At 51.9% G+C, this 13,717-nt stretch overlaps 1 protein-coding gene across 3 annotated transcripts in view; it reads right to left on the bottom strand.

The window, feature by feature from the left end:
* Window positions 1–13,717, bottom strand: part of tmem63c (transmembrane protein 63C) — a 536,405-nt gene that overhangs the window by 278,907 nt on the left and 243,781 nt on the right. For all 3 annotated transcript variants that reach the window (XM_072494521.1, XM_072494522.1, XM_072494517.1), the window contains 2 exons: window positions 2,309–2,346; window positions 764–906 (listed from right to left, as the gene is read on the bottom strand). In XM_072494521.1, the coding sequence (XP_072350622.1) occupies window positions 764–906; window positions 2,309–2,346 (181 nt within the window). The remainder of the gene's footprint in view (window positions 1–763; window positions 907–2,308; window positions 2,347–13,717) is intronic.

Genomic DNA, 13,717 nt, shown 5'->3' on the forward strand with positions numbered 1-13,717 from the left:
CTGGAGTACCCGCTCTGAGAGCCACCTCTCCTTGTCCCTTTCCCTGGTGCTGCCCTTCCCCTTCACTCCCTGTTCTGGAGGCACTACTTCTCCCACTTCTTCCCCTACTCCGTGTTCCAGAGTCTCAACAATTCCCCCAACTAAATATTCTGCCCTGTGTCCAGAGGTCCACCCCTCCCCCCCCCCCCTCCCACCATACCCCCCCCCCCCCCCCAACACCCCGCAATCCTTTTCCTGGAGTCCACCTCATCCCACTCCATTTTGTCCACCCCGCATTGCCCATGAATGCAATGGCCATTTCAGAGGGCATTCCAGGGTCAAAGACATTGCTGTGGGTCTGGAGTCACATGTAGGCCAGACCAGGTAAGGACAGCAGATTTCCTTCCCTAAAGAACATTAATGAACTAGATGGATTTTTAATGACAATCGGCAATGGTTTCATTTTTTATTCCAGATTTGTATTGAATTCAAATTTCATTATCTGTTGTGATGGGATTCTACCCCGGGTCTCCAGAGTTGGGTCCTGGGTCTCAGGTCAACAAGTCCAGTTACAATACCACTACCCCACCGCCTCTCCGTGTAGCTATTCCCGCCACCCACTCCATTTCCTGGAGCTGACACCTCCCCCATCCCTCCCCCAAATTCTTTCCACATTCCCCGAGCTCCATCTACCCCATCCCAGAACTACATCCTTCCCCCCCCCACAACCAACCTCCCCTCCCCCTCCCCCTCCCCACCCATATCCCATCCCAGAGTTCCTTACCCAGTAGGTCCCCAGAGAAGTTGACAGGCAGGACGATGGCAATGGACAACACACAGACCACAGTGAGCAGCACCAGGATATGTCGCTGAAATGAGAGGTAGATAATGGCGTCGATTCCACACTTGTACTGAATCTCATCGTCCCTTAAAGCAAACACACTGAGTGAGTCACAAGTGAACACTTCTCCAGTCTTCAATCCCTCCTCCTCACACATTCTATCCTGCCCACCCCACAACCATAGGGAGAACCCAAGGGATCGGCCATCACCACCAATAATGCAGCACCAAGGGCAGGAGGGGGGGTGTGAGGTGTGGAGCGGATGCTTTATAAACAAAGGTAAAATACTGTGGATATCAAAGGAGATGAAAATCACAGACCTGAAACGTTAGGGGCGGCACGGCAGCACAGTGGTTAGCTCTATGCTTCACAGCTCCAGGGTCCCAGGTTCGATTCCGGCTTGGGTCACTGTCTGTGTGGAGTCTGCACGTTCTCCCCGTGTCTGCGTGGGTTTCCTCCGGGTGCTCCGGTTTCCTCCCACAGTTCAAAGACGTGCAGGTTAGGTGGATTGGCCGTGATAAATTGCCCTTGGTGTCCAAAAAAGGTTAGGTGATGTACTGGGTTACGGGGATGGGGTGGAGGTGTGGGCTTGGGTAGGGTGCTCTTTCCAAGGGCCGGTGCAGAATTGATGGGCCAAATGGCCTCCTTCTGCACAGTGAATTCTATGATTCTATGTTAACCCTGTTTCTGTCCCCACAGCTGCTGCTGGACATGCTGAGAATTTGTTCCATTTTTTGTTTTCTAAGATGCTTCCAGCTCCCTTTTCATTCCGAGTTCCATTGATTCCTCCCGACCATCATTTTGCTCATTTTAAAATTTACATTTTCCTATTATTTTCTGCATTCTTTACCTGCTCTTTGATTGCTTCTTTTTCTTGTCCCTGTCCCAATTCCTTGTTAATTCAAATGACCCTTTATCTCCCCACTCATTTGTTTGCCATTTTCTTAGTTTGCCTTCCTCGTCAGAAGCAGCCTTTCCTGCGGAATAGCTCTCATGAACCCCAGAACTGAGGCTAATGCCCTTTAAACTCGCCCTGATGCTGCCCCTTTAAGCAGTGTGTTCAGTTTCCTGGTTTTTCTCTCCTCCCATATTCTAGTCTGTTGTCAAGGGATGTAATGGAGAGCTCAGGACACTGTCTGTGTGGACTGCAAGGTGCAGTGTCCAGCCCCAACAATTATTGGTTCAATGAAATCATAGATTACAATTTCCTTTGGCAGCAGCTGGAGGTTAGCTTAAAACAACACAGAGAATGCTGGAAAAACTCAGCAAGCGTGGCAGCATCTTTGGAGAGGAAAGCGGACTTAACGTCTCAAGTCAAATTTGAGTCTTCTTTGACACTGTTCCAAAGTTTTTAGTGCCAAAGAAGAGCTGTATTAGACACGAATCCACAAATCCTGCAAGACAGGCGGAGTTTTTCCAGCATTTTCTGTTCTTATTTCAGATCACCAGCACTCGCAGGATTTTCTATTAATTTAGAGTTTAACTTACCTCATGTGATAGAGTGTGGTCAGCCAGGAACAGAAACCCTGTAGGCACAGGACAAAAACATCAATCAAAATCACAAATCAGAAAATTATAGTGAGCAACGAGATTACGCAGTGATCCGGTAATCCACCCGGCTGAGTCACTGAGTGATCCGGTAATAAAAACTAGGAGCAGGAGTCGGCCATCTGGCCCCTCGAGCCTGCTCCGCCATTTAATGAGATCATGGCTGATCTTCGTGGACTCAGCTCCACTCTCCGGCCCTTACACCATATCCCCGAATCCCTTTATTCTTTAGAAAGGCATCTATCTTTTTCTTAAATACGTTTAAAGAAGGAGCCTCAACTGCTTCACTGGGCAAGGAATTCCAGAGATTCACAACCCTTTGGGTGAAGAAGTTCCTCCTACACTCCGTCCTAAATCTACCTCCCCTTATTTTGAGGCTATGCCCCCTAGTTCTGCTTTCCCCGACCAGTGGAAACAACCTGCCCGCATCTATCCTATCTATTCCCTTCATAATCTTATATGTCTCAATAAGATCCCCCCGCATCCTTCTAAACTCCAATGAGTACAGTCCCAGTCTACTCAACCTCTCGTCATAATCTAATCCCCTCAACTCTGGGATCAACCGAGTGAATTTCCTCTGCACACCCTCCAGTGCCAATATGTCCTTTCTCAGGTAAGGAGACCAAAACTGAACACAATACTCCAGATGCGGCCTCACCAACACCCTATACAATTGCAGCATAACCTCACTAGTCTTGAACTCCATCCCTCTAGCAATGAAAGACAAAACTCGATTAGACTTCTTAATCACCTGTTGCACCTGCACACCAACTTTTTGCGACTCGTGCACCAGCACACCCAGGTCCCTCTGCACAGCAGCATGTTTTAACATCTTACCGTTTAAATAATAATCCATTCTGCTGTTATTCCTCCCAAAATGGATAGCCTCACACTTGGCAACATTGAATTCCATCTGCCAGACCCTAGCCCATTCACCTAACCTATCCAAATCCTTCTGCAGACCTCTGGTATCCTCTGCACTTTTTGCTTTACCACTCATCTTAGTGTCGTCTGCAAACTTTGACACATTGCACTTGGTCCCCAACTCCAAATCGTCTATGTAAATTGTGAACAACTGCGGGCCCGACACTGATCCTTGAGGGACCCCACTAGTTACAGGTTGCCAACCAGAGAAACACCCATCTACCCCCACTCTCTGCTTTCTGTTAGTTAACCAATCCTCTACCCACGCTACCACTTTACCCTTAATGCCATTAATCTTTAGTTTATGCAGCAACCTTTTGTGTGGCACCTTGTCAAAAGCTTTCTGGAAATCCAGATATACCACATGCATTGGCTCCCAGTTATCTACTGCACTGGTAACGTCCTCACAAAATTCTACCAAATTAGTCAGACACGACCTACCCTTTGTGAACCCATGCTGCGTCTGCCCAATGGGACAATTTCCCAGCTGATGCACTGAGTGGTCCGATAATCCACCCAGCTGTGAAAATGAAATGAAATGAATGAAATGAAATGAAAATCGCTTATTGTCACAAGTAGGCTTCAAATGAAGTTACTGTGAAAAGCCCCTAGTCGCCGCATTCCGGTGCCTGTTCGGGGAGGCTGGTACGGGAGTGATCCTGTAATCCACCCAACTGAGTCACTGAGTGATCCTGTAATCCACCCAACTGAGTCACTGAGTGATCCGGTAATCCACGCAACTGAGTCACTGAGTGATCCTGTAATCCACCCAACTGAGTCACTGAGTGATCCTGTAATCCACCCAACTGAGTCACTGAGTGATCCTGTAATCCACCCAGCTGAGTCACTGAGTGATCATGTAATCCACCCAACTGAGTCACTGAGTGATCCGGTAATCCACCCAGCTGAGTCACTGAGTGATCCGGTAATCCACCCAACTGAGTCAATTAGTGATCATGTAATCCACCCAACTGAATCACTGAGTGATCCTGTAATCCACCCAGCTGAGTCACTGAGTGATCCTGTAATCCACCCAACCGAGTCGCTGAGTGATCCGGTAATCCACCCAGCTGAGTCACTGAGTGATCCTGTAATCCACCCAACTGTGTCACTGAGTGATCCGGTAATCCACCAGCTGAGTCACTTAGTGATCCTGTAATCCACCCAGCTGAGTCACTGAGTGATCCGGTAATCCACCCAACTGAGTCAATTAGTGATCCTGTAATCCACCCAACTGAATCACTGAGTGATCCGGTAATCCACCCAGCTGAAGCACTTAGTGATCCGGTAATCCATCCAGCGGAGTCACTGAGTGACCCTGTAATCCACCCAACTGAGTCACTGAGTGATCCGGTAATCCACCCAGCTGAGTCACTGATTGGTCCGGTAATCCACCCAACAGATTCGCTGAGTGATCCGGTAATCCACCCAACTGAGTCACTGCGTGGTCCGGTAATCCACCCAACTGAGTCGCTGAGTGATCCGGTAATCCACCCAACTGAGTCACGGAGTAATCCGGTAATCCACCAGCTGAGTCACTGAGTGATCCTGTAACCCACCCAGCTGAGTCACGGAGTAATCCGGTAATCCACCCAACTGAGTCGCTGAGTGATCCGGTAATCCGCCCAGCCGAGTCATGGGGTGATCCTGTAATCCACCCGAGTCACTGAGTGATCCGGTAATCCATCCAGCAGAGTCACTGAGTGATCCGGTAATCCACCCAACTGAGTCACTGAGTGATCCTGTAATCCACCCAACTGAGTCACTGAGCGATCATGTAATCCACCCAACTGAGTCACTGAGTGATCCGGTAATCCACCCAACTGAGTCACCGAGTGATCCGTAATCCACAAAGTCGAGTCACCGAGTGATCCGGTAAACCACCCAGCTGTGTCACTGAGTGATCCGGTAATCCACAAAGCCGAGTCACGGAGTAATCCGGTAATCCACCCAACTGAGTCGCTGAGTGATCCGGTAATCCGCCCAGCCGAGTCATGGGGTGATCCTGTAATCCACCCGAGTCACTGAGTGATCCGGTAATCCATCCAGCAGAGTCACTGAGTGATCCGGTAATCCACCCAACTGAGTCACTGAGTGATCCTGTAATCCACCCAACTGAGTCACTGAGCGATCATGTAATCCACCCAACTGAGTCACTGAGTGATCCGGTAATCCACCCAACTGAGTCACCGAGTGATCCGTAATCCACAAAGTCGAGTCACCGAGTGATCCGGTAAACCACCCAGCTGTGTCACTGAGTGATCCGGTAATCCACAAAGCCGAGTCACCGAGTGATCCGGTAAACCACGCAGCTGTGTCACTGACTGATCCGGAAATCCACCCAGTTGAGTAATTGAGTGATCCGGTAAACCACCCATCTGAGTCACTGAGTGATCCGGTAATCCACCCAGCTGTGTCCCTGAGTGATCCTGTAATCCACCCAGCTGTGTCACTGAGTGATCCTGTAATCCACCCAGCTGTGTCACTGAGTGATCCGGTAATCCACACAGTGGTGTCACTGAGTGATCCGGTAATCCACCCAACTGAGTCACTGAGTGATCCTGTAATCCACCCAGCTGAGTCACTGAGTGATCCGGTAATCCACAAAGTCGAGCCACTGAGTGATCCGGTAATCCACCCAGCTGAGTCACTGAGTAATCCGGTAAACCACCCAGCTGAGTAACTGAGTGATCCGGTAATCCACCCAGCCGTGCCACTGAGTGATCCGATAATCCACCCAGCTGTGTCACTGAGTGATCCGGTAATCCACCCAGCTGTGTAACTGAGTGATCTGGAAATCCACCCAGCTGTGTCACTGAGTGATCCGGTAATCCACCCAGCTGTGTCACTGAGTGACCAGTAATCCACCCAACGTAGTCACCGAGTGATCCGGTAATCCACCCAACTGAGTCACTGGGTGATCCAGTAATCTGCCCAACTGAGTCACTGGGTGATCCGGTAACCCACTCAACGGAGTCACTGGGTGATCCAGTAATCCACCCAACTGAGTCACTGGGTGATCCGGTAACCCACTCAACGGAGTCACTGGGTGATCCGGTAATCCACCCAACTGAGTCACTGGGTGATCCGGTAACCCACTCAACGGAGTAACTGAGTGATCCGGTAATCCACACAGCTGAAGCACTGAGTGATCCGGTAATCCACCCATCTGAGTCACTGAGTGATCCTGTAATCCACCCAACTGTGTCACTGAGTGATCCTGTAATCCACCCAACTGTGTCACTGAGTGATCTGGTAATCCACCCAGCTGTGTCACTGAGTGATCCGGTATGGTAGCATGGTAGCCTTGTGGATAGCACAATTGCTTCACAGCTCCAGGGTCCCAGGTTCGATTCCAGCTTGGGTCACAGTCTTGCGGAGTCTGCACATCCTCCCCGTGTGTGCGTGGGTTTCCTCCGGGTGCTCCGGTTTCCTCCCACAGTCCAAAGATGTGCGGGTTAGGTGGATTGGCCATGATAAATTGCCCTTAGTGTCCAAAATTGCCCTTGGTGTTGGGTGGGGTTACTGGGTTATGGGGATAGGGTGGCGGTGTTGACCTTGGGTAGGGTGCTCTTTCCAAGAGCCGGTGCAGACCCGATGGGCCGAATGGCCTCCGTCTGCACTGTAAATTCTATGATAATCTATGATAAACCATCCAACTGTGTCACTGAGTGATCCGGTAATCCACCCAGCCGAGTCACTGAGTGATCCGGTAATCCACCCAACCGAGTCACTGAGTGATCCGGTAATCCACCCAGCTGTGTCACTGAGTGATCTGGTAAACCATCCAACTGTGTCACTGAGTGATCCGGTAATCCACTTGATCAGGTCACTGGGTGATCTTGTAATCCACCCAGTTGATCAGTGATGTTAGAATCATAGAGCTATTGAGGCCTACAGCACAGAGAAAGCCCTTTGCGCCGGTCATCACCCTGGGCTAGTGCTCAGGCAATCCCAGCCCCACCACCAGTCTGCTCTCCCTATCAGAAGCAGCAGCAGTGTTAGAAAGCACCGAGTTAAGCTGCAGGACGTTTTCCCTGTTTTATTTTAAAGCTGGTCCAGGGAACTGAAAGCACATTGGGTGTGGCAAGCGGTGTTTTATATATGTTAACTACATTCTTATAATAAACGTTGTTTTGATAAAAATGCCTAGGAAGTCTGATGAATCACACCCGAAGTGAAGGCTATTATGCTCATCCTCGTCAAATTCAACATAAAGGTTATAGGTCAGATGAGCTTCATAATACACTTTGCAGTTTCTAAGCCCTGGCCCATAACAGTCACCGCAGCCCTGAACGTTTACACCTCGCGATCCTTGCAGGGCTCGAGCAGGGACCTGTGTGGCATCTCGCAGGCCACAGCCCACAGCTGTGTCTGACAGGTCACAGGTGCCCTGTTTGCCCAGGAGAAAAACTACATCAACTTTGACCTGGACCAAGCCCAGCAGGATGCCCGGACTGCACGATTGTACGCCATCGCTGGGATGCCCCAGGGGCTGCTAGACAGCACGCATGTCACCCTGCGCTCACCGGGCCATCTGGGAGTGCCCTACGTTAACAGAAAAGGGGTTCCTCTCCCTGAACCTACAGCTTGTGTGACCACCAGATGAAGATCATGCACGTGTGAGCACGTTTCCCAGGGAGTGTCCATGACAGCTACATCCTGGGGCAGTCAGACATCCCGGCCTCTTCGAGGACCACCTCAGGATGGGTGGCTGGCTCTTAGGGGATAAGGTGTACCCGATGAGGACCTGGCTAATGATGCCAGTATGGAGGCCGGAGACTGAAGCAGAGACCGATACAACGAGGCCCATGTGGCCACCCAGGCTGTCATTGAGCGGAGCATCGGACTCCTCTAGATGTGGTTCCGATGCCTCCACCACTCCGGTGGTGTGCTGCGGTACACCCACTGCAGGGTTGGCCGCTTTGTTGTGTTCTGCTGTGTCGTCCACAACCTGGCACAGCAGCGGGGTGACGAGCTGGAGGTGGAGGGGGAGGAACATGTAGCCACCGTGGAGGAGGAGGAGGAGGGGAATGGGGTGCAGGACCAGCAGGGGCTGGAGGGCGAGCCCAGGGATGAAGCGGAGGAACAGCGGAGGCTGCAGGACAGGCGGCCACGGTGAGGGCCAGGGAAACCCTCATACTCGCCCGCTTCACATAGGACATGGCCTGGTCCACCATCACCACCTCCTCCCCCCTCCCCATTTCTCACCCTCACAGGGTCTGTGTCACATCACTCCAGGGGGCTGGCACTGTGTCAGCACCGTCAGTGGGTCACTGTCGAGGGGAGGGGGAGTGTGACAATAACCCGCAGAGAGCTGAGCGCTGGTGTTCCTCAATCAATGCCGCAGTCTGACCCCTGCCTGTCTGCTGAGTGCTCGCTCACACCCGTCGCCTGCACGCGGTGAGCCCAAGGGGGGGCCATACCTGGAGAGATGGGCTAAGGGTTCGGAGGTCGGCCCACATACTGGCGTCATACTGGTTATGGTGAAGGGTTTCAATGTGTCACAGGTGTCCAACAATACCCCACTCTCCCGATGGTGCTGCCCCCCCCCCCCCCTTACCCAGTGTGCTTAGCGATCCTCACCATGCTTAGCCTTCCTTGTTCTACCATTATGTCTGGGTGTGTCCACAGGATGCACATCGGAGGTGGAGGTCAGGTCTGCGTCTCCTGGGGCCAAGGCTGTGCGCTGAGTGGGGCTGGCTGTGTAGGTGCTGCTCGAACTTGTTAGTGGGGGGCTGGCGAGCGCGGTCTCGGCAAATCAGTTGACAAGTCTTCATTTCGGCATGAAGCTTGTGGGGACTCGTTAAGTGGACCAATTAACGTTGAATAGCGTTGGCGGCCTCACTGGGCCGAGTGCCATGGAGCTCACGGCAGGTCCCGCTCGCTACCACACTGAGATCTTTCTGGAGAATCGCACCCTGGCTTTATTTCGAAGAACAAATCCTCCTTCCTGAAGGCCACCCTCCCGGACCTGCACCCAGATCGGGATTTATACTCTGGTGAGGTTTCACCGTGTTATGGGGCAAACCCCACCCCCATTGCCAAGGAAGGTCATATTCTGTGAAGGTCACAGGGAATCTGACAGTCCCTATACAGTGACCTCCATGGGGGTTCTAATACTTCCCCCCCCCCCCCCCCCCCCCCGGACCACCCGCTCCGTTAATCCATTCGATGCCGGGTGGTGTGGTCAGTAAGCACTTGTTGTAAAATAGTTTTCACAGCCATGAACACCCCGAACTCCGCACCCGCAATTGTCCGAAACCCCTCCATCCATTTTGAGTGGGTGTCCACGACAATTAGAAACACAGCTCCCTGAAAAGGTCCTGCAAAATTGATATGGAGGCGGGACCAAGGATGTCCCGACCCGATCCAATCTGGCCGGCCCGACCCGGCCCAACCCTGCCCGACCCGGCGTGGCCCCCGACCCGATCCGGCCATCACCGACCATGCCCGGCCCGATCCGACCTGCCCGACCCTGATCTTGTTGGTGTAAAGTCTTCAAGCCTCTGGCAAGGCTCAGTGCTGGGCCCCATATGGGATAGTATGTAGCACCCGGGACAGCTGTGGGTCTGTTTGAGTCCAGCTGTGGATGCCGGACTCTGTGACCGGCAAAATGGAGGGCGGCGCTGACTTTGTCGATGCCGGAGCGGGCGGCCGGTGGGGAGAGGGAGCCAGCTCAGCGCATCAGCGTGCGGAATCATGGCTCCGCAACACGTACTCCTACGCCGCTAAAAGCATCACTCATCGTTGGATCCTGGCAGAGGCGATGGGGGTTGGAAACACACTAATGTAACACCCCTATTCAAAAAGGGACAGAGGCAAAAAGTAGGAAACTATAGACGGGTTAACTTGACCTCTGTGGTGGGGAAGTTGCTGGAATCAATCATTAAGGAGGAGATAACTGAACATTTGGAAAGACAGAGCTCAATCCATCATTGTCAGCAGGTTTTATGACGGGTAAGTCACGCTTGACAAACTTGCTCGAGTTCTTTGATGACATAATCAGCAAGGTGGATAATGGGGAAGCTGTGGATGTGGTATATCTAGACTTCCAGAAGGAATTTGACAAGGTGCCACAAAAAAGACCGATCCAGAAGGCGAGATCGCAGGGGATTGGGGTAGAGTACTAGATTGGATTGAGGATTGGCTGACTGACAGAAAGCAGAGGGTGGGGATAAATGGGTCCTTCTCTGGCTGGTGAACGGTAACTAGCGGGGTGCCGCAGGGGTCAGTCCTCAGACCACAACTGTTTACAATCGAGATAAATGAGCAGGGACAGAGTGTAACATAGCACAATTTGTGGATGATACTAAAATAGACGGGAAGCCGGCAGTGAAGAGGAGATAGAGTTTACAGACGGATATGGATCGGCTCAGAGATTGGGCCAAATGTGTCAGGTGGAGTTTAATGTGAATAAGTGAGAGGTTATCCATTTGGACCGAAAAATAGAAAAACAAATTATTATCTAAATGGTAAGCAGATTCAAAATGTATCTGGGCAGAGGGATCTGGGCAGAGGGAGCTGGGCAGAGGGAGCTGGGCAGAGGGAGCTGGGCAGAGGGATCTGGGCAGAGGGATCTGGGCAGAGGGAGCTGGGCAGAGGGATCGGGCAGAGGGATCTGGATGTCTTTGAATCACAGAAAGTTGGTTTGGGGGTACAGTGTTTCATTAAAAAGACAAATGGAATGTTGGCGTTTATTGTAAATGGACTGGAGTATAAAAGTAGAGAAGTGTTGTTGCAATTGTACAGGGTGTTGGTGAGACCACATCTGGAGTATTGTGTCCAGTTTGGGTCTCCTTATTTGAGGAAGGATGTGGTGGCATTGGAGGCAGTTCAGAGGAGGGTCACCGGATTGATTCCGAGAATGAAGGGGTTGATGTACGAGGAGAGATTAAACAGTTTGGGTTTATACTCGCTGGAGTTTAGAAGGATGAGACGGGATCTGGGCGGGATTTGAGCACCGTACGTTTGGCAGTCAAGGCTCCATTCCCTGGAGCTCCAGGAGCCCTTGACCCACGCCCTCCCGGGAGAGTGTGATTTCCACGGTGCCCTGCAAGGTCAGGTCAGTCACAGCAGTAGTTTTCTCTGTGTATCAGTATCGTGGATTCCACGCACAAATCGATCTCACAAGGACTCGTTGAATGCAGCACCAAATTCACACCTCAGCCAATGTTCGGAGGCAGGCCAGGAGGTCGTTTGTAGATTCCGACTGACCCTGGGTGGCCAGATGGAAACGGAAACCCTGATCAGCAACGGTGGCTTTGGGTCAAAATGTTCCCATACCAAGGCACCAAAGTGGCGAACGACCGAGAATCCGGCACATCCGGGTGGGTGAGGCTCTTTGTGAGGCTGTACATAGGTCCTCCGCAAGTCATCAGCAAAACCAGTTTGCCCTTTGTTCCCCAGGATCTCGTTTCATAGATTATCATAGAATTTACAGTGCAGAAGGAGGCCACTCAGCCCATCGAGTCTGCACCGGCTCTTGGAAAGAGCACCCTACCCAAGGCCAACACCGCCACCCCATCCCCATAACCCAGTAACCCCACCCAACACTAAGGGCAATTTTGGACACTAAGTGCAATTTATCACGGCCAATCCACCTAACCTGCACATCTTTGGACTGTGGGAGGAAACCGGAGCACCCGGAGAAAACCCACGCACACACGGGGAGGATGTGCAGACTCCGCACAGACAGTGACCCAAGCCGGAATCGAACCTGGGACCCTGGAGCTGTGAAGCAATTGTGCTATCCACAAGGCTACCGTGCTGCCCTGGAACAGAGTTGCATCGTTTGTTCTGGAACAGAGTTGCATGTGTTCCCCACACTGCCGCCAGTCATCGAGACCTGCTTGAAACAGCTAGAGTTTCCCAATATGCGGATTTTCAGCAGCTGGATGCGACACCTCAAGGCCTAGACGAAGTGGCTCTGATGCGTCTCCCTGGCACCAACGGCAGCTCCACTTTATTCTCATCGCAAATGTAGAATCCGCCAAAGTAGCCGCATGGACAAGCAGGTAGAAAACAAAGACTTGGTTTATTTCAATGTACAATAACCTCCGCTCCCCGAAGCGTCTCCTTCCCGACCTGCACCCAGGTCAGGGTTTATACACCTGGTGAGCTTTCACCTTGTTATGAGGCAAACCCCCCACCCCCTTACAGGGGAAGTTCATATTCTGTGGAGGTCACGTGGAATCTGTGACCTCCACGGGGGGATGAGGGGTAATGTACATGTGTGTGTGTGTGTGTGTGTGTGGGGGGGGGGTGACATTGCCCATGGTGGGGGGGGGGGGGGGGGATAACTCACGTTATTGTTGAAGGTCCCAAACACTCCTTTCAGATTTTGGGAACAGCCCACAAGCTTCCCGTTTTCTGCTCTTTACATTCTTCACCTTGCCCTCACTCTGACCTCTCTGTCTTTCCCCCCTGCAATGTTCCAATAAAACACTATGCACCTCATCTTTCACTTTGAGAATTTAACCTTTTGGATTCACACGGAGTTCAGCAATTTCAGACTGTAATCTTTGCCTCCATTTTGCTTTTCTTTGCATATTTTAGTCTTGCTTTTCTTGTTTTTTGCTTTCAAATGGCAGCTGTTCACCATTCTGTTATTCCCACTTCCCACAAACACAGATCTTTTTTCTTTACTGGTCCAATTACCATTCCCTTCTGCATTGCATCAGAAATCCTTCTGACATCAAGTCTCTCAGACACTATTACACACTTTCTCTTTTATTCTTTCTCCCACCATCCTCCATTTCACCTGCTCAGTTCCTATATTGCGGGCACAATGTAACGGAAAGGTTTCCAAGTGTCATTTGTGGCGGCTTTTGTTGGGAGTTCCTCCCGGCTCTGCTGGTGAGTTCCCCACCACTATCTAACCACACTTAGGGCTGGATTCTTCAACCGCAAGATTGGCACGGATGGGATGTGGACCATGTGAAGGTCCATTGACCTCGGGCGGGGATTTCCGGTCGGGGGTGGGCGAGGCTGACGATTCCCGCCCTTAGTCACATTCTGGGCTCGGGGGGGGGGGGTTTCTCACTGGTTTAGCCCTCACTTGGGGTGGGATTTACCCACCAACCCGCCGCCTGTTTGTCAGTGGCGGAGGCGTCTCATCAGTGGAAGTTTCAGGTCCCGCCATTGTCAACGGCTCTCCTGATGACTGCATCCTCGTTGTTGGGAAACCTGTGTGCCGTGAGACTGGAACATCCCACCAGCGTGACCAGCTGGTAAACTCCGGCTGGGGAGCTGAACTCAGAGAGCGGGCCGCCATTTTCAGAGTGGGCTTGTGGGTCCGCCAGCAGCACCCCCCCCCCCCCCACCCCACCCCACCATGGGCAATATCACTCCCCCACACACACATGGACATTACCCCACATCCCCCCCCCACCATGGGCAATGTCACCCCCCCCCCCCACACAC

This window comes from Scyliorhinus torazame, chromosome 2 (assembly GCF_047496885.1).
Source record: "Scyliorhinus torazame isolate Kashiwa2021f chromosome 2, sScyTor2.1, whole genome shotgun sequence".
Taxonomy (NCBI): Eukaryota; Metazoa; Chordata; class Chondrichthyes; order Carcharhiniformes; family Scyliorhinidae; genus Scyliorhinus; species Scyliorhinus torazame.